We start from the raw sequence: 22,871 nt of genomic DNA, 5'->3' as shown, positions 1-22,871 counted from the left end.
CTGGCCAGCTGGTCTCTGGCCTTCCAGAGGGCAAAAACGGCCTCAGGCTTCAGCAAAGCTTCCGGAGGCTGGAGAGGGTGAAAAATCTCCCCCCCCCCCCATGGTGTGTGTGTGTGTGTACTACATGCGCATAAAATTGTGGGTGTGGGCACACATGCACGTGCAAAGTTTTGGCCTTTAGACAAAGGTTCCCCATCTAGCCCTTATACTCCCTTTAGCACTGGAGATGTTCCCTAGCTGGGTCATGAAACGTCTGCCAGAGAATCACCAGGCGGAGAGCAGCTGAGACCTTACAGTTCCCCTCCTCCTCTCCACCCCCCACCCCCCCTTCCCTTCTAGCCCTGATGTTCCCTAGTTGGGCCACAAAACGCCTGCCAGAGAAGCACCCAGCGGAGAGGGCACCAAGGGCTTCCCCATTCAGCCCTGAGCCAGAGAGCATCCCTCCCGTGGGGGCGTCTTTCTTTGCCCCCACTTTATCCTTGGCCAGTTACAACACTGGAAAAAAAGCCACTTACCTTATATGCAAGATACAACTCAGGAGGACTTCCCTAACAGAGCAATCACCTGGTGAAACCCCTCCCCTTCAGAGGTTGTGGGTTGTGGGAGGCTCTTAAGGGGAGACTGGACAACCGTTTGTCTGAAATGGTAAAGAGACTCCCTTGCTCGAGCGAGGGTTGGGGTTGTGCTAGATGACCTCCAGGGTCCCCTCCAGCTCTGTTATTCTATGGCCTATGAAACATTTCCCACTGGCTAAAAGACTTGGAACGGGGAAGGTTTCCTTTTGCGCAGAAAGATCTCTGGGATTGCCAAAGCCGTGGGCAGAAGCAGCCCTGGTAGTGACAGCTGAGCATGGCTAGGGGACAGGTGGGAGAGGCCCATTGGCCACCCACCTGGGTTCTGGAAGAAGCCCCCTCCCCCTCCCAGGTCTATGCACCCCTGGCTCTCGGGCCCCCACCCCTGCGCAATTCACCAGGCGAAGGAAGGCACTCTAACGCTTTATTCCGCAGGAAGGAAGGCAGGCGGGAAGGAAGGCGGTTGCCCATCAGTAGCGCTCCCGTTTCTTCCGCATGACCTTGGGCTTGATGTTCATGCGCCTCCAGACGGCTGCGGTGCTGCGGTCCTGTTTGGTGACGCCACTGAAATCGAAGGACTTCAGCTGGGGCAAGGTGGACAGGACGTAGCTCCTGGGAGAAGGAAGGGGGGGCAGAGAGCAGCGGTCAGTCCCCCTGAGACCTGGGAAGGGGCTCTACCTCTCCCTCCCGCCGAGGGTGGAGAGTCCCAGAAGCAGTGTGGCTCTTTTAAGGGGGCCAGCGGCGGGAAGCGAAAGGGATAGCCAAGCACAGGTAGTCCTCGACTTACAACAGTTTGTTTAGTGACCGCTTGAAGTTAGCAGCCCTGAAAAAGTGACCTGTGACCGTTTTTCACACTTATGACCGCTGCAGCATCTCCCATGGTGATCAAAAATTGGAGGCTTGGCCACTGACTCGTACTTATGATGGTCTCTGTGTCCCCTTCTGCGACCTCCTGACCAGCAGTGCCAGTGGGGGAAGCCAGATTCATTAACCACGTTGCTAATTTAACCACGGCAGTGATTCCCTGAACAAATTGTGGCAAGAAAGGTCGTAAAACAGGACAAAATTAACAACGGCCTCACTTAGCAACAGAAACGTTGGGCTCAATGGTGGTCGTAAGTAGAGTACTACCTGTAGATAACTTCCTACAAAGAGACTGGACAGCCACACGTCTGAAGTGCTATGGGGTTCTGCTTGAGTGGGGGTTGGACTAGAAGACCTCCAAGGTCCCTTTCAGCTCCATTCTGATTGGTTCCTAGCTGCCCCCAAACCTTGGGAGCATTCCTATAGGGCTGCAGCCCCCTTCAGCCTCTCTGTGTGCTACTAGACCCCGGTGAGGTTGTAGTAGTCCAGCCTCCTGTGAAGAGCAGAAGCTGTCTTTACGTCCTTTGGAGCTCTCTTTTCCAGATGGGAGCCAGCTCAGTTGACAGAACAATTAACCAGTGGAACTACTGGCCTCCAGAGGCTGTGGGTTCTCCATCACTGGAGGCTTTTAAGAAGAGATTGGACAAGCCTTTGTCTAGAATGGTATGAGGTCTCCTGCTTCAGCTGGGGCGGCTTGGACCAGAAGACTTCCAAGGACCCTTCCCACAGTGGTGGTCTATGTTTTCGGATGGACCTTATGGGGAAAATGTCGGGGGGGGGCATGCCCTGCGCAGGAGCTGGACTTCTAGCCCTAGCACGCTGGGAGGTAGGAAGATAAGGTGGGTGGGTGGGTTTGCCTGCAGAAGTTGCAAGTGTTTCATCACTGGATGTTTCTAAGAAAAAACTGGACAGCCACCTGGCTTGAATGGTCACTAGAAGACCTTCAACGTCCCTTCCAACTCTCTGATTTTGTCTCAAGGAATCCTTCCAACCACAAGCTCAGAGCTGCGTTTCCTCCTCCTCCTCCTCCTCCTAAAGCAGAGGTCAGATCAGTTTCTTGAGCGGGTTGGCAGAGGTCCAAGGAGAACCTGGCCCACGCGGTTGGACTGGCTGCGTGGCCTGGAAGCAGCTCAATCCGTAAGAGTCGCTGGACCTTGGAGACCAGGGATGGAAGAAGAGAATGGGTGGGGCAGGAGGACCAGGGGATAATTCAGCTTCTCCTGAGCTGTAATTCTGCCTGTGTCAATCGGAGATAGTAGTGGAAATCGTAATTTACATGATGAGTCATTGCTCCGATGGGTGTCTAGGGCACTGTGTAACTTGTGTTAAGTCTTGTGAAATGTGAGTGCTTTCTCTCCATGACTCGGGGAAGGAAGGCCAGGCTTTCCGCAGACCTAAGACCAGCAAAGATTTGTCCAGATTTATTAAAAACTCAAAAGACGGAGCTGCCAATCTAAAGTGGCCTCCTTGCCCTGCAGAACCCGTTGCAGAGAATGGAAGCGGATCAGGAACTCCCGCAAGGAGGATGGGCTGAAGGTTTCTGGGGTCTGGAGAGCACCCGCTTCAAATCCAGAATAAAGGGACCTTGGAGGTCTTCTAGTCCAGCCCCCCTGCTCAAGAAGAAGGCCTTAGATCACCCTTTTTGGCACTGAGTGTCCAAACTGCCTGCAGAAAAACCAAAGAGCAGCTGGCTGGTGCAGGCAAGCTTGTTTTTGGCCATTTTTCAGATTGTTTTCAGGCCGTTTTTGGCTGTTTCTCAGGCAGGTTTGGGGCTTTTGGGGGGGGGGGCATTTTCAGTCCGTTTATGAGCCAAAAATGGCCCCAAAACCAGCCTGAAAAAAGCCCCCGGAAAACGTCGATTTTGGGGGCCGGTTTCAGGCTGTGAAGCCCAGCTGGCCAGCGTGCATGAAGAGCAGCCCTGGGCCCACAGAGAGTGCTGTGCGTGCCACCTCTGGCACAGGGGCTACGGGTTTGCCATTCTGGACAAGTGGCTGTCCAGCCTCTTCTTTAAATCCTCCAGGGACAGAGCAGCCTTAAAATATTGGAAGCCGGCTCTATCGTGCCAGCCCTGGTCCTTCTCTCGGTTGGGCCCGGCGTTCCCAGTCCTCCCACCCGTTCTTCACGTGTTTTAGGCCGGAGGTCCAAGCTGCCAGCGGTCACCTGTAGCCCTTTTCCTCTTCAATGGGGTTTCCGTGCAGGGTGAGGCTGCGCAGGTGAGGCAGGACGGCCAGCTTGTCCACTTCCGAGAGGCTCTGGATGCTGTTGCCGTGAAGGTTCAGATTCCGGAGATTGTAGTAGGTGGTCAGCACCTGCAGGGAAGGGGAGGATGGGCTCGGTTGTACTTTGAAGGCTTTTCTGAGCCTCCATGATGGGGCTGGGGCTGTCAAGGGTGGTATTTATGATGTCATAAACTGGTCCTGGGCATCTGGCCTCCCTCTGCCCCCCCCCACCCCATCTCCTGTGGGGTGGGTTGATGCCTGTGCTGCAATGTTTCATTGAATGGAATACAAAAGGTCCTCGACTTATGACCACAATCGAGTTTATGTTGTTCAGTGAGAATTTGTTAAGTGAGTTTTGCCCCCTTTTGCGACATTTCTTGCCGCGGTTGTTAAGTGAATCAATGCAGTTGATAAGGTAGTAACACAGTTGTTAAGTGAATCTGGCTTCCCCGCTGATTTTGCTTGTCACAAGGGGATCACGTGACCCTGGGATATGACAATCGTCCTAAATACGAGTCAGTTGCCCAGCAGTGGGATTTTGATCAGGTGACCGGGGGGGGAGGGGCTGCTGCTGCAAGGCTCCGAACGGAGAAAAATGGCCCCAGGTCACTTTTTTCAGTGACGTCGTAACTTTGAACGGTCACTAAATGAACTGTTGTAAGTCAAGGACCAACTGTATTTTAATTGGCCAAATGTGTGATTGGACACGCAAGGAATTTGTCTCCAGGACAGAAACTCTCATACATGGAAAGCAAAAGCCTCTTCCTCCTCCCAACAGGAAGAAGAAAAGAACACAAGAAGGGTATCTGCTCTATAGTAGTAGTAGTAGTAGTAGTACTACTACTACTACTACTACTACTACTACTACTACAGCTGCAATACCTGATTTAATATACACAGTCGTTATTATTATGCTATGGTATCATAATAGAATAATAAATATGACAAATTCCTTGTGTGTCCTTGGCCAATAAAGAATTCTCTTTGTAATATGCAGTTTGACCTCAACTTCCAACAGTTCATTTAGTGACTGTTGGTTATAACAGCGCTGAAAATGTGACTTATGACTGTTTTTCATAGTTACGACCATTGTAGCATCCCCATGACTACGTGATAAAATTTCAGACGCTTGGCAACTGACTCATATTTATGTCCCCGGGGTCACATGAACCCCTTTGTGACCTTCTGACAATCAATAGGGAAGCCGGATTCACTTAACAACCGAGTTATTACCAACTTACCAACTGCAGTGATTCATTTAACAGCGGTGGCAAGGAAGGTCTTAAAATCGGGCAAAACTCACTTAACAAATCTCTCACATAACAACAAACATTTAGAGCTCAATTGTGGTCGTAAGATGAGGGTTACTTGTACTACAAAGTAACATATAGTATAATTTGTAATACATATACAATATAAGCGCTGTCTGAAGAGGTTTCCGTGGTCATGTGGCCAGCATAATGACACACAACGCTGTGACCGTCCCACCAAAGCGGCACCTATTTATCTACTCGCATTTGCATGCCTTTCAACTGCCAAGGAGGCAGGAACAGGAGCTCACCTCATCATGCAACGCCCGGATCTCGAACCCGGGCTACTGACTTTCCAACCGACAATCCCAGCGCCTTGACCCCTGAGCCACTGCACTGCCCCATAATATATATAAAAACAAATTACAGCATGTTATCGTATAATAATATACTGTTGTCCACACTGTTAGGAAAAGAAGGAGAAACTTCCCAACAGTGAGGACAATTAACCAAGGGAACAGCTTGCCACCAGTAATCGTGGGCTCCATCACTGGGGGCTTTTAAGAAGAGACTGGACAGTCACTTGTCTATAATGGTCTAGGGCAGGGGTGTCCAAACTTGGGAACTTTTAAGACTTGTGGACTTCAACTCCCAGAATTCCCCAGCCAGCATGGGATTGGCTGGGGAATTCTGGGAGTTGCACAAGTCTTAAAGTTCCAAAGTTTGGACACTCCTGCTTTATGGTGAGATCTCCCTTGGGACAGTTTTGGTCATCACGGCACGAAAAAAGTTGTTGAGACTCTGGAAGGAGTGCAGAGAAGAGCAACCAAGAGGATTAGGGGACTGGAGGCTACAATGTAAGAAGAACGGTTGCAGGAACTGGGCCTGGCTAGTCTAGGGAAGAGAAGGACCAGGGGAGACATGATAGCAGTCTTCCAATAGTTGAGGAAGGGCTGCTCCAAAGAAGAGGAGGGGGTCCACCTCTTCTCCAAACACGAAGACAGGAGGAGAAATAACAGGTGGAAGCTTAACAAAAAGAGATCCAAACTAGAACTAAGCAGGAATTTTCTGATAGAACAATTAAGCTGGCTGGGGAACTCTGGGAGTTGAAATCCACAAGCCTCAAAGTTCCCACGTTTGGACACCCCTGGTCTAGGGCTGGACTAGAAGACCTCCAAGGTCCCTTCCAGCTCTATTCTGGCTCTGATTCCTATATATCTATATATATAGGCAAGGGTTTAGAAAGGGCCGGGAGGAGGCTTGGAGTACCGGGTCGATGTTGGGCAGGTCGTTGAAGGAGAGGTCGATCCAGTAGATGTCCAGGGGGTACTCCAGCAGCTTCTCCATGATGTCCGGGAAATCCGTCAAGTCATTCAGGGTGTTGTTGTTCAGCCGGATGGCCTGAGTCAGCAGGCGGCCCCCCTCCAAGCGCCGGATGGCCCTGAGCCCAGGACGGGGCTCCTCCGTCAGCAGGTCTGGGGGGGGGGCAGCAAAGAGGGCAGAGGGAGGGCGTCTGCTGTGCCAAGAGCAACTGGGCACAGACTGGTAGCTGATGCCACCTGCACAGGACTCCCAGCTCTGGAGCATACGCAGAGTGCACTTCCCACTCTCAGCCATCGGGGTCAGGGTTGTCCCCAAAAGGGCTTCTGCCCCCCCGCCCCCCAAAAGGCAACTGGACTTTATTGGGTTTTTTTTCCCCCTTTCAAAATGTTTCATTTCTCCTTCAAGATGCTTCTTCAGTTCTGGGGAAGTTCTGACGTTTTTGGATGAGAAACGAAATGTTTTCAAAGAGAAAAACAAGGAAGTCGAGTTGCCTTTTGGAAAAAAAAACCCAAAGCACTTTTGGGTTGGTTTTATCCCTCATTTTGAGAGAAACTCAGAAGAAGGATTTTTTCTCCTGGCCAAGAAGCGGTGAACATTTTACTTTTATCTGCTTATTTACATCTCACCTTTATAATTTTTATTACTTTATAATTTTTACAAATAACTCCATAACTCAAGGCAGCAAACGTCTCCAACATACCTTCCCCCTCCTCCTATTTCCCCCACACAACCACCCTGAGAGGTGGGCCGAGAGAGGGAGTGACTGGCCCAGTCACCCAATGAGCTTTCATGGCAATGGTGGAACTAGAACTCACAATCTCCTGGGGATTAGCTCAAACTCTCCCAGCTGTCTTTTATGCCTAAGGCAGGACTAGAACTCACCATCTCCTGGTGACTGGCCCAAACTCTCCCAGCTGTCTGTCCTAGAACTTTCTGTTGCCTGATGATTGGCCCAAACTCATCCACCTGTCTGTCATGCCTAAAATGGGACTAGAACTCACCATCTGCTGGTGACTGGCCCAAACTCACCCAGCTGTCTTTCAGGGCTAAGGTGGAGCTAGAACTCCCGGTCTCCTGGTTTCTAGCTTGCTGCCTCAACCACTAGACCAGACTGGCTCTAATGGCCCAGAGTTTGAGCTGCAGCAGTGGCACATGGGCTTTCTTTAAAGGTGTGCCGCTGCCTGCAGCATCGGTGCCGTCTTCTAATATCCAGTATCAAAATGCTGAAATGAAAACGGCGCCAGGCAGGGGGATTCGGCCGTACCTTGTATGAAGCTGATGCCTTGGAAGGAGAAGTCCAGCGGCGGCGCCTGGAGGGAGGCCTTGGTGTAATTCCAGTGCACACACGCCTTCCCAGCTGTGCTGGCGAAACACAACGGCCCACGGCCAGAGAGTCGCATGCAGCCGAGCCCGGGAGGCTGCTGAGCTGGCTACTCCGGGGCCCCGGAGCTCTGTCCACACCTTCTACTTTGGGGAGGGGGATTCTGGCCGGAGGGAGGGACCCAGAGAATGGGATGGGGCTGGCAGGAGGGCGACAGTGAGGCCTTTGAAGCAAAAGCGTGCATTGCCTGAAATCTGCTGATTTTTCTAACCACGCACTGTGAACAGCCCTGTGACTATAGAGTGACTATAAACCAGGATTCACAAATCACCATGGAAGCCGAAACCAAGCCTCAGGACATCCGTGCACTGTGTCCTCTCAATCCTCCAAGCCAAGAAAGTTTGCTGTGTGGAGCCAATGGGCAAGAGCAGCTGGAGCTGTGCCACCCATGGAACACCTGTGCCCAACTGATGGCACCAATTTTGGGCACTGTAATAAATCCATAAAAGATTGGACTACGTGCCAGGCAGGCATATCTCAAGAGCTCTGGTATCTTGGAGGAGGGAGGGAGGGAGGAAGGAAGGTAAAAACAAGGAATGAAGGAATGGAAATTGGGAGGAAAGGAGGGAAGGAAGAGAAGGGGGCAAGAAGGAAAGAGTTGGGGAAGGAAAGGAGGAAGGGAACAAAAGGAGAGAGTAAGAAAGGAGGAGGAAGGAATGGCTGCTAGAATTCTGACCTTCAGCCGTGAAGATACAGGGAGTTGTCAACCTACAACCAGAATTGGGACGAATTTTGGCACTAAGACATTAAATGAGTCATGGCCCATTTTATGACTTTTCTGCTGTGGTCACTAAGCGAATCTGGCTCCCCCCCACTGACTTCGCTTATCAGAAGGTCAGAAATGACAATCACGTGACCCCGGGATGCTGCAACCGTTGTCCATAGAGGCTGGTTGACCAGCACCTGAATTCTGATTACCTCCTGGGGGGGGGGGAAGGGAGGGGGGGGAGAGGCTGTGACGGTTGCCTGCGTTGTAACTCTGAAGCTTCATTAGCTGTGCTGGCTGCCTCCCCCCCCCCAACGCTGTGTCTGTCGCTCAGCCACACCTACCTTTTGGCTGGGGAATTCTGGGAGTTGAAGTCCACCTCTGTTCCAATGGTCCAATTTGAACACCCCTGCTTTAAAGGCTCCCAATGAGATGGATGTTGCTTCACGTCATCCTTCTGCACCCCACCAATGGGGGCTGCAAAATTGTAGCCCCTTGCTTTTGCAGCCAGAGGTTTTTTTGGGGGGGGTAAGCAGGGGAGACACCTTTTTTATGATGCAACTCCATTGGGGTGTATCCTTTCTCAGAGCACACGACAGCTGTATTGTCTAGGAGACCCGAATGCGAATCAGGTGGCCATCGCCCCTCTCCTTTCCCTGCCCTGCCCCCTGTTCACCTTAAGTTGCCCTATTATGTTTGGAGGGTAAATGCTCCCCCTTCTTGCCTAGGCCTGGTCCTGGCTCTTGCCCCAAAGCTGGCACTGATTCTACGCCAGGAAAGAGATGCCCTGGGGCAATATTGGCAAGGGGGCAGAGGCCCAGGGAGTGCCAGAAGCAGGGTGAGATGTAGGAGACCCGGAGCAGAGATTAGAAGAATCCATGGTGCTCCTTGCAGCTCTGCAAAACTCTGGGGAGGCTGAGAGAAGAAATTACCCACCTGGGAAAAGAAAGAGCAGAGCTTGCCTGGAGAAGAAATGAAAAACAGAATTAACACTGATGGAAGACCATAGTGGCTACTCAGGGTTGAACTGGGAGCGTCCCTGGTGTTCTCTGAGCTTGGGGTTTTTCTTGCAGACGTTTCATCATCCAACTAGGGAACGTCATCAGTGCTAGGAGGGAGGAGGGGTTTCGAGGAGGAGCTGGGAGTCCTTGGTGCTCTCTGAGTTGGGTGATTTTCTTGCAGATGTTTTATGACCCAACTAGGTATCATCATCAGTGTGAAGGAGTGTGGGATTTACTCTCTGTTTATATACAGGAACTTGCCCTGTCAGTGTTGGTGAGGTTGTGATTTTCTCCTTGGACCTTCCTTCATTAGGGTGCTGTTTTCTGCTTTGTTGTTTGTCTGGTGCCAATTCCTGCTTATCTGGGTATAGGATGCAGATAAGTTCCCTGCCCCCTTTCAGCAGTGATAGTTACCTAGATGCGCCCCGAAACTTCTGCAGGAAAACCACCAAGCCCAGAGAGCACCAAGGACCCCACAGTCTTCCTTGTCGTCGTCCCCCCCTTCCTCCTCCCTTCTAGCACTGATGAGGTTACATGCCTGGGTCATGAAACATCTATAACAACCGAACTCAGCACCAAGGACCCCACAGTCCTCCTCCTCCTCCTGCTCCTCCTAGCATTGGGGATGTTCATTAGTTGTGAAATGAAATGTTTGCAAGAGCCCAGCTTAGAGAGCACCAAGGACCCCATGGAATTGACACCAGGAAGGAAAGAGCTACGCTGCAATCCCAATAAGGCAGCTGAGCTCCTATAACCTTCCCTGGCCCTGCTGACAGGGATCCTGGGCACAGTGCCCCCTGCCCAAGGCTCTCCCCTCCCTCGGTTCCATTTGCCAGCCAAAGGGAAACGCCAAATGCCCCCATGGCTGGTTACAGGGAAGGGGATCTATTCCCTCCAGCAGCTAAAGCTAAGACAAGAACTAGTAAGTGGAACCTTTACAATGAGAGATCCATTCTAGAAATAAGGAGGAATCTTTTGGTTGTGAGAATTCTTAGGCTGTGGAACAGCCCAACTCATGAAGTTAGGGTTTAAAGAAGAGATAGGACCACCATTTGTCTGAAAGGGTTTAGCATCTCTTGCTTGAGCAGGGGGTTGGACTAGAAGACCTCCAGGGTCCCTTCCCATTCTGTTATTCTGTCACCGTAAACGGCTGGCGGATAGAAGGGGATTCAAGGGAGTTGGGCCAGATTCAATGAACTTCGGGGGGGGGTTTTGTGAGTCCTTGGAAGTGGGGCATAAAGCTCTTAATTCACCATCCCATCATCTTCATCACACGGATGCAGAATTGCTGCCAGCCCAGAGCACCGCCTGCCACCCTGCATTGACTGCGCTCCTTTCAGCCGGGAGGGGTCTTCGGAGGGCTCCCACTCCCCAAGAGCAAGAGGATGCCGGAGGCCAAGCCTGATATGCGTTGGGGGTCCTCTGGGGGAGTCACAAGTCAGCTGTGGATGTTGGGAGTCGTAGTCCGGCCCTCCAGAGGGTAGCGCTGTGGGAAACCCAGGCTGCGCTGCTCTGCCCCCTGTGCTCGGATCGCGCGCATCCCCACTGGATCGGGTGCAGAGCACTCCCACTCTTTCTCTTGCGGGGGATCATTGGGGCCCGTGGTGCACACGGGGAAGCGTGCAAAACAGGGGCGACCTTGCACAGGTGCAGCTCCGGGCCTACATCGGGATCCGGGGGGGCTCCGCGCAGAGAGGCACGCCCCCCACTCAAATCCGCACGGCTGGTCCCGGGGAGCGCGCCTTCCACCCTTGGCCGTGGCTGGGGATGATGGAAACAGGAGTGCAATCTGCAGCGGGCTTTTTCCCCACCTTTCCCACCTGCCCCTGCCCCCCCCCGGGCGCCCGCCGCCTTGCAAACGCCCCCCAGCTGCGCGCGCGCAGACCCACCATCCTCGCGCGGCGCCCCGGTTCCGCCGCCGCACATTGGAATGCGGGGGCGGGGCGTCGTCTAGGCAACAGCAATACAGCCGCGTTCGGAAGCGGGGAACAAAAAAAAGACAGACAAGCGCTCGCCGCGCAAGGGCCGCCGGGAGGTGTAGTCTCTCTCCGCTGCCCAGAGCGGAAGCCGGGCGTTTGGGCGCGCGGGGCCTGCCGGGAGGCGTAGTTCCGGGCCGTGCTCGCCGTCGCCGCTGCCTCCGCTCCGGCTCCGGCTGCGGCCCCCGGAGAGACCCAACTCGACCTCGGTGGGGCGCGGGAGGCCCCGATTGGAGACCGCGCGGCGTCCCCACCACCACCGGGAGCCTTGCCTCCCTCACGGCGGCCCTGCCAGGTGGGACGGCCGAGCAGGTAGGCCGCTGCTTGGGGGGGGGGCAGGAGGGGGGTCCCGGAGGAGGGGGCTCGGGGCGTGTGTGTGTGGGAGGGGGGGGAGATGTTGTGTACGTGTGGATGCCCTTCCCCGGTCCCGCAGTGGCCATCCCGTGTCCGGGTTAAGCGTGTCGTGCGAACGCGGCTCTGCGCGGGTTTGCCCCCCGCCGCTCTGTAGCCCTGGCTGGGGAGGGCGCGAAAAGAGAGACGGGGATTTGGGGGGGGGGTGAGGAGGAGGAGGAGGAGGCGCTTGGAAGAAGGGGGGCAGTGGGGTGAGTGGGAGGCCTCTATTCCTTCCAACCCCCCACTCTTCAACGAAGCTTTGGGGGCCCTTTGGGGGCCCTTTCTTTGGGGCGGGGGTCCTTCATTTTGGGGCGCTGCTCAAAGGCGGGGAGGGAGAGTCGGGAATTCTGTTTTGGGGAATCCTTCATTTTTCCTTCGGGGTGCAATTCTGCATTTTCTGACCCTTGGGGTCCTTCAACCCCCCTCCCCTGGGCAGCCTCTTTCGCACCTGTCCAGATGTCGTGTCCCCCCCCCCCCAATCCTTAACAGGAGACACCACAAGTGGGATGCTTTGGGCGTGTTTGTGTAATGGGTGTGTGATGGGGAGGGTGTGACCTGTGACTGGGAGGCTGGGCCTCCCCCTCCTCCTCCCCCCTCCCCCAATTCCTCTTCTTGATGCCTCCAGGCACAAAACCCCTCTTTGCTTTTCACTGCCAGGCCTTGTCACTGGGGGGTTGTGTTCACACACTTCACAAGTGTGTTCAGCGGGGGAAACCCCGATCGCCAGGACATTGTATTGATTCATTCATTTATCTATTCCATTAATTTGATTTCTGTAGCCGCTGACCTCAATCCAGGACTCTGGGTGGCTTCCAGATTCAAAACCATGAAAAAGATAACAAGCATTTTAAAAACACTAAAAAACATCCCAAATAAATGCACGTTACAGCGGAGGGATCTGGAATCCAAGTGTTTCTGGTGGAGATTTCGGGGCTGGTCGGCTGTGTGTTGAGGCTTCCAGTGTGTCTTTTGGTGTACCTTGCACCCAATAAAAAGAAAGGAAAAGGAAACGATAAGGAGTATAATAATAGCACATCAGTTTTTCAAGAATACCTCTGTGCACCTGGCTGCTTTCCTTGCCTCCTGGCTGTTAAGCCAATTTTAATTTCAATATTTATCACTTTAATAGTTGATGTTTTTACCTTATTGTTTTTACTTAGTTATAAGGTGCTTAGGATCAATTCATAGCAAGGTGGGTGGCATATAAATCTCACAAATACTGCTAGAAGCTCAGGATTGAACTGTGGGTTCAATGGTTGTTTTCTTGCAGGAATTTCATTACTTAACTAGGTAACATTCTAGAAGGGAGTAGGTAAAAAGAGCGCAAACTTCATTCCCTTCTGGCACTGATGATATTACCTAGTTGGGTCATGAGACATCTGCAAGAAGACAACTAAGCTCAGAGAGCCTCAAGGACCCTACAGTCCTCCCCCCGCCCCCACAAACCCCCACTTCCCCCTCTTCCTCCTAGCGTAGATGACTTGCAATGTATATATTAACATTTTGCCTAGATTAAAAAAACCACAATAAAATAGAATTTTTGTTGCTAAATGAGTGAGGGTGATTGCGTGAGTTGCACCTGGTTTCAGTGGTTGGCCTAGAGCCCTGCCTAGACACTGGTATCTGAACATGGATCTTTTGAACACATTGAACCATTGAAACCATTAAGACCAGGTGCAACTCACATAATAACCCTTGCTGGTTTAGCAACAAAAATCCTGTTCCTGATTGTGGCCATAAATCAAGGACGGCCTGTATTGTTTGTGGGTGTTACTTCACCCCCCACCCCCACCCCCTCTTGTCTGGCTGGCTTTCTCCATTGTAGCCTCCCCTCCCACTCCCGAAATGAATGTGATAAATTGAAGTTGCTGGTCGCTGCCTGGACCTTGTTGGGAGCCAGATGTGCTGTCCCCTTCCCCCACATCACCTGCGGAGGCGGGCAGAGCCGGCAACCGAAATTCAGCGGCACAAACTCCACCATCGGACATGTCTGTGCAAGCCGGATTTGTGTGATGGGCCGTGTTGCTTTCAAGTCAGAAATGTGAAATATTTTTCCGTCTTCCGCTGTCAGCGGGAGACCCATCCGGAGGCTTCCCAGGGATCTTTCCTCTTTGAGGCTGGATCTTTGGAGCTGCATTGGGGATCTTCTTGAAGCCTCCGTCCAAACCTTCATCTTGGAGGAAAGAAACGCTTGGCTCGCTCTCTCGTCCTGGGCGCCAGCGGAGGGGCCGCTGGACGAGGATAAAGACGTGTCTGGAACGCGGCCGCTTCCCCTCCTCCTACCCGCCTTTGCCCTGGAAGGCCTTGGCCAATCTTTTTTGCTTCTTCTTTTTCTTTTCCTGGAAAGTTTTGTGCCAATGATGTTATTCCGCAAATGTGGATTTCTTTGAGGGGAGAATTGCATTTGATCTGCTATGGAGATTCTCAACCATCCACCAGCTCACAGTTGTCCCAAAGATGCGTTTTTCTTCTTCTTCTTCTTCTTCAAAAAGCAAGTGAACTTTTTCTTTGAAGGAATTTCGCTTCTTATCCAAAAAGCTTCATCAGTTCTGACTGGTCAAAACATCGGTCAGAACCAAAGAAGCTTCTTGGTTGAGAAACAAAACGTCTTCAAGGAAAAACATTTTTTGGGGGGAAAAAGCACCTTTGGGACATTTGATGTGCTATTTCTCCTTAGAAACTCTCTCTGCCATTTGAGAAGGGAACTGGGTCAGTGTAAAAAGCGAACGCTGCAAGGTGGCCAATGTCTAGTAGCACCTTTTCTGCCCTTTATTAAAAGGCTCAAGCTTTTACCAGGCGCCTTCTGTTGTTGATAGACTGGAATGTTTCACATTTTCTCATTTGTAAAGTGTGAAATGTGCTGTTTTGTGAAACTGATTTTATTTTGGTCTCCTCGTAATAAAACAAAACTCCCTGGGTTTGTATATTTTTATTTATCAGGAGTCCTTGGTGCTCTCTGAGCTTGGTTGTTTCCTTTCGGACGTTCCGTGACCCAACTAGGGAACATCATCAGTGCTAGACGAGAGTGATGGTTGCTTTCTTGATAGACAAGTGGCTTTCCCCTTCCTTCTACCACTGATGATGTTCCTTAGTTGGGCCATGAAAAGTCTGCAAGGAAAGCACCCAGTTCAGAGAGCACCAAGGAGACTCTTTTCAACTCCAGGCTGCAAATATTCCCTTCTCTCAGGTTTAGCTGTGCACTCTGTGTGTGTGTGTGTGTGTGTGCAAGCTTTGCCTAGTTGCTGTGCCATAGACTCACACGGGGCTCACGTGAGGCGGGTGGGTGGGTGCATCTGTGGCTGTGCTGGTGGAGCTGTGTTTCCTTAATGGATGGGCTGAGCCTGTCATTAGCCAGGTTGGCGCTTAGTCTCCTAGAAAACTCTGCTTCACAAGTTCTGTCCAGTCCGTTTGGTACCGGGCTGGGCAATGGTGGTCTCTTTACGACTGGTGGACTTCAAAGCCCAGGATCCCCGGCTGCCTCAGGAACTCAGGGAGCTGAAGGCCGCAGGTTGTAAAGGGTCCGCAGTTTCCCACCACTGGTTCTTGTTGAGATATTGTCATGCTTTTTTTCAAAAGGCAACTAAACTTGCTTTGTTTTTTCTTTTCCCCCCATCCCTACCTATCATCCATTCATCCAGTCTGTCTGTCTAATCTCTCTCTCTCTCTCTCTCCAGCCTGCCTGCCTGCCTGCCTGCCTAATCTATCTGTCTATCTATTTATCTATCCTGTCTGTCCATCCATCCATCCAGTCTGTCTGTCTGTCTTAACAGCTTTGTTTTTTCTTTTGAAGACATTTCGCTTCTCTTCCAAGAAGCTTTTTCAGCTCTGACTGGATGGATGGGAAGGGAAGGATTTATACCAGGGCTCCCCAAACTTGGCAACCTTAAGACTTGTAGACTTCAACTCCCAGAATTCTCCAGCCAGCAGAGCTGGTTGAAGTCCACAAGCAGAGCTGGGTGGAGAATTCTGGGAGCTGAAGTCCACAAGTCTTAAAGTGGCTACGTTTGGGGGGAGAGCCCTGATTTATGCTCTTGGAGATGATGATGATGTTGAGAAAAGAAGAAATACGTTGACAGCCTCCCCCTCCCCCTATTTTTTCTGTCCCCAGATCCAAGAGGAAGGAGCGTCTGCCTGGCCCGCAGCCATCTAGGGAAAACCACAATAATAGATAACTAAATCAATATCCAGGCCGAATTAAAAATTAACCCCAGAAGCAAAAGCAAACATAAAAAGAAAAAACAAAACGGAGCGGGGTGAATTAGCGCCCGCGGGCTCTTCTCCCAGCTGGGCCGCTTCCAGGCTGGGTGGACTCCAACTCCCAGAAGCGCCCAGGCGGCAGAGCGGGGCCCGGGCGGAGCGGGAGAATGCTGGGAGTTGGAGTCCGCGGCGCCTGAAAGCGCGGGGAAGGCCCAGGCCTGCCCGAGAAGCCTTCCTCTCCTCCTCCCCCCATCCGGGCTGCTCGGCGGGGCGAGGCCGGCGGCGTCTGCGGGGCGCCTTGCGAAGGCCTGACGTCCGCCTGGCTGCCGGCCCGGCCTGGGAGGCGGAGCGCGGCGCAGCGCCTCCCGCCCGCCCAGCCCGGAGCGGCCTCCCCGCCGCCCGCATGACGCCCCGAAGTGCGCCTCCTCCTCCTCCTCGACCCCCGGTAAGCCTCGCCCGCCGCCCGCCCCGGCTCCTCCCGGCCCGCGACGCTCCCCCGCCGCCCCGGCACCCGCCACAGGCCACCGCGGGGCCCCGCTGCCCGGAGCAGGCCCGGCTTTGTTCCCGCAGGCTGGAGGCCCTCTTGGCCCCTCTGCAAGGGAAGCCTCCGCGGCCCGCTTGGCCCCGGGAAAGCCTGGCGCCCACGCCGAGGAATCCCCCGCGTTTGCCAAGCGCGCTCTGCGATTCCCCTTCGCCCCTGACGCCCTTGCTCGGCCCTCCATGACGCCCCCTTCTTCTTTTGCAACCGCATGGTGGGCTTCAAGGGTTGCGCGGAGACGCTGGTGGCGGAGGAGGTTCGGGGCGGATGTTCGGGCCGGGTTTGGCATTTGGGGGGGCTTGTCCAAGGACCTGAGATAGGCAGGTGCGGGATGGGGTTAGGAGACGTGGTCTCTGGATGGAAGCGCCCCTTCTTCTTCTTCATCATCATCATCAAGAGACTGGAGAGGCACCTGCCTGAAATGGGCCATGGGGGTGAACCCATGGCATGCGCCCGCCCTGTGGGAAAGCGCCACTTGGCCAGCTGCTCTCTGGTTTCCAATGCGCCCGCCAGCTGGTCTTCGCAGGCCCTGGAGTGCCGGAAAATGGCCTGAAAACGGCCCCAAAATGACCCCAGATTAGGCCATTTTTGGGCCCAAAATCCCCCCCAAAATAGTCAAAAAGCAGGCGTGCGCACCCCGGCTAGCTGGCCTCCAGGTTTTCCGGCATGCGCACATGCAGGCAGGTTACGGTTGGGCTCTCGGTGCTGAAAAGGTTCCCTATCGCTGGCCTGGGGTTAGGGTAGAGATCCCATGCAGGTCCTTAACTCCCAACCACAATTGAGCCTAAAACTTCCATTGCTAAGTGGGACATTCATTGGGTAAATTTTGCCCCATTTTAAGTGGGTGAAAAAGAGTTAGGGCATTTTTTTCCAGCCCTGTGGTCAAGTGGTGAGGGCTTCATAATTCGAGTTTTTTTAAGAAGGGACCGGACGGTGGTCTAGGGGTCTCCTGCTTGAGCAGGGGGCTGGACTAGAAGACCTCCGAGGTCCCTTCCAGCTCTATTCTGATGGATCGATTGGCCATATATGACCCCATTGTGCTTTTCTCTGGGTGGTTTGCAACGTAGGAGGGTTTTTTGTAGGTTGCCCCCAACAATCTGGGGCCCCCTTTGAACGACCTCGGGAGGATGGAAGGTATTTCGTGTAGAGTAAGTAAATACAAGGGTAAACATAACACCTGTAGCAGAAGGCCGAGTCCATAGTAAATAGCACCTAGACTTATATACCATTTTATAGTGCTTTACAGCCCTCTCTGAGTTTTAAGTTGTCCTGCTCCCGAAACTGGGTGCTTCAGATTTAAAGACAGTTTGGATTTGTAAGTTTTGGCTCGCTTGTATTTGCATATTTGGACGGTTTGCTTGTGAATTTTGTTTCAAATCTGCAGAAACCACCAACCTCCTGTTGTTGTGGGCTGTGCTCACAACCGTCACATACGTTGCAGGATAGACTGATAACCAGACAGTCGTAAGTTCCTTTGAATTTTCCACTGGAACTGCGCTTCGTCTGTTTAAATATACATTTTTCTATAAAAAGAAAAGATTGTAAAAGCCTTCAGTGCCGCAGGGCTCAGTACGGCAGTAACCCTTTATGTTTAAAATTCCAGACGTCACTCTTTAGATCAGTCTTTCTCAACCTTGGCAACTTGAAGATGTCCGGACTTCAACTCCCAGAATTCCTCAGCCAGCTTCTGGGAGTTGAAGTCCAGACATCTTCAAGTTGCCAAGGTTGAGAAAGGCTGCTTTAGATCTTGGCTTTTCTTTTTTGGAGTAATGGTACATATAATTGCAGTGGGGGAATAGCTTTCAGATGGAAGTCAGTGAATGGAGATTCCCATATATTCCTTTGGCTGGGTTATTGCATGTCAGCCCTGTCTTGATGCCAGTGTGTGAGTGGCCCACTTGAAAAATTATACAGCTAGTCCTCGATTTACTACCATTTTGTTTAGTGACCATTTGAATTTACAACCGCCCTGAAAATAGTGGCTTAGGACCATTTTTCACACTTACGGCTGTTGCAGCCTCCCCATGGTCGTGTGACCAGGTGCTTGGCAAATGACTCGTAGTTATGACGGTTGCAGTGCTCTTGGCTCCTGTGATCCCCTTTTGCAAAGTCAATTGGGAAGCCCCTGAACAACCGTGTAACTGACAATGGCGGAGACTCACTAACAACCGTGGCCAGAATGGTCCTAAATCCACAAGTCTTAAAGTTGCCAAGTTTGAGGGGGGCCCTGATTTATACTCTTTGAGATGTTGTTGAGAAAAGAAGAAATACGTTGACAGCCCCCTCCTCCCCCTCCCCCTCTTTTTCCTGTGCCCGGATCCAAGAGGAAGGAACTTTGCGTGGCTCACAGCCGTCCAAGGAAACCATAATAATAGATCACTAAATCAGTGTCCTTGATATTGTCTCACTTGGCAACAGCAATGTTGGGCTCAACGGTGGTCGTAAATTGAGGACTACCTGTACTCTCACAGCTGCTCCCAAGGGGTTGCAACCAGTGTATCCCCCTGGATTCCTAGTGTCCCGGGTTGAGCCGCTTGCCATGAATCCTCCATGCTCTAAAAAGCCGTTTCGTTCTCTGTGGGGAAACCATCTGCAGGGTTCCCCACACAGCTGCTCTTGGCTGACAGATGTTTGGCCTTGTTGAGGTTGCACCTCCCGGCAGAACCAACCAGCTGTTAACTTCTGGCTGTTACCTACTGGGGCTGCACTGGATGCAGAAAAGTGGGACACGGATAGTCCTCGACTTACGACTACAATCGATTTCTGTTACTGTTATTCACCGAGTCATGCATAATTTTACGACCATTTTGGCCAAAGTTGTCAAGTGAATGACTGCAGTTGTTCAATGAATCAAGTGGTCATTAAGTGAATCCAGCCCCCCCCCCCTTGACTGTGCTTGTCAGGAAGCAGCTGGGAAGGTTCCTGACCCTGTAAACCCCTTAGAGAGGGCTGCTGCAAAGCACAGAGAAGCGGTGTATAAGTCTAGCGGTGCCCCTCCTGCTCAGCAACTTGGAAGATGCCTGGACTTCAACTCCCAGAATCCCTCAGTGGAGCTGACGTCCAGGCAATCCTAAAAATCTTTAATTATAGGTAGTTCTCGACTTGCAACCATTTGTTTAATGACCATTCGACGTTACGACACTGAAAAAAAAATGATTTAGGACCATTTTTCACACCTACAACCATTGCCCTGGTCATGTGGTCAAAATCCAGTCACTAAATGAACTGTTGTAAGTTGAAGTCTACCTGTATTCATTTTCTGACTCACAAAAGAAGCAACAGGGGTCCATTTTAACATTCCTTCTGCTTGAAATAAGCACCCTGAAAAAGAAAGTTACTTCCCAAGGATAAAACCACAAGGCTGAAAAAATAATCCAAGTGAAGTCTTCGATTATTCAGTTAACAGAAAAGTTCTTTCTGTTCTTTCTTTCTTTGTATTAAGAGCTAGCCTAGTAATTTCTCTTCCTCTTCCTGTTTTTTATCAGGCCTCCAGGTCCGGGGCAGAATAGTAGGGCATATCTCTGAATGCAGAGGGGAAAGTGGAAAAAATGCCTTCCATAATGAGAATTTTCTCTTCTACTTTTTTGTTGTTGTTGTTAGGAGGTGGGGGGGAAGCTTGCTATCCGGTAGGTGTCAGGGACAACTGCTTTCTGTTCTTTTAGTTCCTGGGATCGAAAAACGGGAGCAAAGTTTTGCTTTTAGGTTCCTGTTATTTTTTTCATCTCTTAAAGATGCAAAATACCTCCAGATTTTTAAAAAAACAAAACAAAGAACATTCCATTGGAACATTCCGGTTGAGATACTTAGTTTCAAAACCAAAGCAAAACATTATTATTATTATTACTATTGTCATCATCATCATCATCAAATATGAAACTCGGTCAACGGAACATTTAAAATGCATCACAAATATTATTGACTGGCACTGATGGTTGATATGCTGCCAGCATCCTAGGTATCGACCAGGCATCTTCTTAAAATACATAATGTTCCGAGTAGCTCAGTTTTTTGCAGTTCCGCCGGTGTTATTTCAGGAAGCTGCAATTTCTTGGTGTATTTTGTAAAATTCTTGGACATATGGGGCCAAGTGCCCCCATGACAATGGGGGTATCACTGTATCACTGTGACATGCTTCATCCATAATCTTTTATGTAGATCATAAAGTTTTGATGGCCAGGTTGCATTATTTTGTGATCTTTCATGATCAGTTCTTTTTCTTCGACTCTGACGTCTCCCAGTACGGCAATATCAATAAATTGTATGCTTTGGTGGTGGTGGTGGTGGTTGTTGTTGTTGTTGTTGTTATCCCCATGGTCACATGATCAAAATTCAAAAGCCTGGCAACTGGCTTATATTTGTGACGGTTGTAGCCTCCTGAGGTCATATGATCTCCTTTTGCAACCTTCTGACTAGTAGAATCAATGGGGAAGCCGGATTCACTTAACAACCAGGTTACAACTTAACAAGTGCAGCGATTCACTTAACAACCGTGGCAAAAAAGGTCATGAAATGGGGCACAGCTCACTTAATGAACATCTTAGCAGCAAATTCAGGACTCAGTTGTGGTCGTAGGTCAAGGACAGCCCAAGCTTGCATTTGTCCTGGGCTGATTCCCCCTGGTTGGGGGCTGTGACCCCAAAGGAGCAGCGAGAGGAGTGTCTAGAGCAGCCTGCTTCCATTGTTGCAGCAGTGAAGTTTTAAAGAGAGACTGTCCACACAGCATTTTGAAACTTAAAGCAATTTTAGTTGCTGCCTGGGGTTACGTCTTGTTTTTTTCTTTGCTTTGCATTTTAATTGACCCATTGGGAATTCATTTTGTTTGCAGTGGTGGATGAACTTAGTCAATAGACGTAGGAAGGAATAGATCCAGGCAGAGCCGTTTCATCCTTCGACCGGGGAATCCACTGGATGCCATATCGCTTTAGAATTTCTGGATTTGCTCAGTTAGCAAAGTTCAGATTGTAAATTTATTTATTTATTATTTATTTTATTGAACTTATTAGTCGCCCCCTCTCCCCACAGGGACTCGGGGCGACGTACAGAGCAATAATCAAGATAGCACCATAAAATCGTGCAGAGGAGGTAAAAATAAGTCCATAAATAAGCATACTTACAAAGTTTAAAACCCCAAAAATATTAAAAACAAAATTTCCCATTGTAAAATGACCTGGGGTGGCAAGATAGTAACGTTATGCCAGGCCGGCTTGACAAAACAGGTAGGTCTTCAGCTTCATACGGAAGGAGCGAAGATCGGTTGTTGTCCGGATGTCTGGGGGGAGGTCATTCCAAAGGGTAGGGCCCACCACAGAGAAGGCCCTACTCCTGGGCACCGTCCCCAGGCACTCTCTAGAGGACGGCACCCGGAGTAGCCCCTCCCTGTGTGAGCGAGTGGGTCGCAGGGATGTATGGGGCAGGACGCGATCCCGCAGGTAACTAGGCCCTGTGCCATGGAGCGCTTTGAAGATGGTAATCAGTACCTTGAAGCGCACCCGGTAGGCCACAGGAAGCCAGTGCAGCTCGCGCAGGATAGGTGTTATATGGGAGAATCTCGATCTCCCCATAATAACCCGCGCGGCTGCATTCTGGACCAACTGCAGTCTCCGGGCGCACCTCAAGGGGAGCCCCATGTAGAGAGCGTTACAGTAGTCCAGGCGGGACGTCACCAGCGCGTGAGTGACTGTGCGCAAGGCCTCCCGGTCCAAAAGGGGCCGCAACTGGCGCACGAGGCGAACCTGGAGGAACGCCCCCCTTGCCACGGTCGCCACGTGATCTTCTAAGGTCAGCCGATCGTCAAGGAGGACGCCCAAGTTGCGCGCCCCTTCCACCGGGGCTAATTGCTCATCCCCGATGGTCAGCGATGGAATATGCTGATTGAATCGGGAAGCCGGGAACCACAGCCACTCTGTCTTGGAGGGGTTGAGCCTGAGCCTGCTGTCATCCATCCAGACCCGTACGGCTTCCAGACATCGGGTCATCACTTCGACAGCCTCGTTGGGGTGGTTTGGGGTGGAAATGTACAACTGAGTATCATCAGCGTACAGATGGTAACTCACCCCAAAACCACGGATGATCTCGCCCAGCGGCTTCATATATATGTTGAACAAGAGAGGCGAGAGAATCGACCCCTGTGGGACCCCACAAATGAGGGGCCTTGCGGTCGACCTCTGCTCCCCCGTCAACACACATTGCGTCCGGCCAGAGAGGTAGGAGTGGAACCACCGTAGCACGGTGCCTCCAATCCCCAACCCCTCCAGCCGGCGCAATAGGATACCATGGTCGATGGTATCGAAGGCCGCCGAGAGATCTAATAGAACAAGGATGGAGGAACAACCCTCATCCTTTGCCCTCCAGAGATCATCCACCAACGCGACCAAGGCCGTCTCCGTGCTGTGACCGAGTCGGAAGCCGGACTGGCGCGGGTCTAGATAAACATCTTCCTCCAGGTGACGCG

The 22,871-nt window shown here is 51.6% G+C and overlaps 2 protein-coding genes across 8 annotated transcripts in view; one reads left to right on the top strand and one right to left on the bottom strand.

The window, feature by feature from the left end:
* Positions 1–987: 987 nt before the first annotated feature.
* On the bottom strand, positions 988–11,262 carry LRRC51 (leucine rich repeat containing 51). 3 transcript variants are annotated; one of them, XM_081950173.1, is made up of 6 exons: positions 11,206–11,262; positions 9,252–9,277; positions 7,493–7,590; positions 6,175–6,380; positions 3,597–3,745; positions 988–1,184 (listed from the first exon to the last, which is right to left on the bottom strand). In XM_081950173.1, exons 1-6 carry the CDS (start codon positions 11,206–11,208, stop codon positions 1,043–1,045), a joined length of 624 nt encoding a protein of 207 aa, XP_081806299.1. In that variant the 5' UTR covers positions 11,209–11,262; the 3' UTR covers positions 988–1,042. The 3 variants fall into 3 exon arrangements, with proteins under 3 accessions (XP_081806299.1, XP_081806298.1, XP_081806297.1); XM_081950172.1 differs by lacking the exon at positions 11,206–11,262 and having other exon boundaries at positions 7,493–8,102; XM_081950171.1 differs by lacking the exons at positions 7,493–7,590; positions 9,252–9,277; positions 11,206–11,262 and having other exon boundaries at positions 6,175–7,480.
* A 155-nt stretch (positions 11,263–11,417) lies between these two features.
* NUMA1 (nuclear mitotic apparatus protein 1) overlaps positions 11,418–22,871 on the top strand; it is a 49,383-nt gene continuing 37,929 nt past the window's right edge. For 4 of the 5 annotated variants that reach the window (XM_081952454.1, XM_081952453.1, XM_081952455.1 and 1 more), the window contains exon 1: positions 11,418–11,604. The gene's annotated coding sequence lies outside the window, so the exon portion shown is untranslated. Of the gene's footprint in view, positions 11,605–16,145; positions 16,328–22,871 lie in introns of those variants that run through there. The other variant, XM_081952452.1, reaches the window with a different exon arrangement.

Source organism: Natrix helvetica (genome assembly GCF_964273705.1).
Source record: "Natrix helvetica genome assembly, chromosome: 4".
In the NCBI taxonomy this organism is placed as follows: Eukaryota; Metazoa; Chordata; class Lepidosauria; order Squamata; family Natricidae; genus Natrix; species Natrix helvetica.
The sequence above is the reverse complement of the archived record's forward strand: the minus strand, read 5'-3'. Positions and strand labels throughout refer to the sequence as shown.

Bases quoted from the DNA above. Each gene is read 5' to 3' on its own strand.
- LRRC51 (XM_081950171.1), bottom strand. From the start codon at position 6,621: ATGAAACATTTTGAAAGGGGGAAAAAAAACCCAATAAAGTCCAGTTGC. The intron at 3,746-6,174 runs GTACTCCAAGCC...CCTTCCCTGCAG, and splicing joins ACCTGCCCAACATCGACCCG to GTGCTGACCACCTACTACAA. The intron at 1,185-3,596 runs GTGACCGCTGGC...TCCTTCTCCCAG, and splicing joins GAAGAGGAAAAGGGCTACAG to GAGCTACGTCCTGTCCACCT.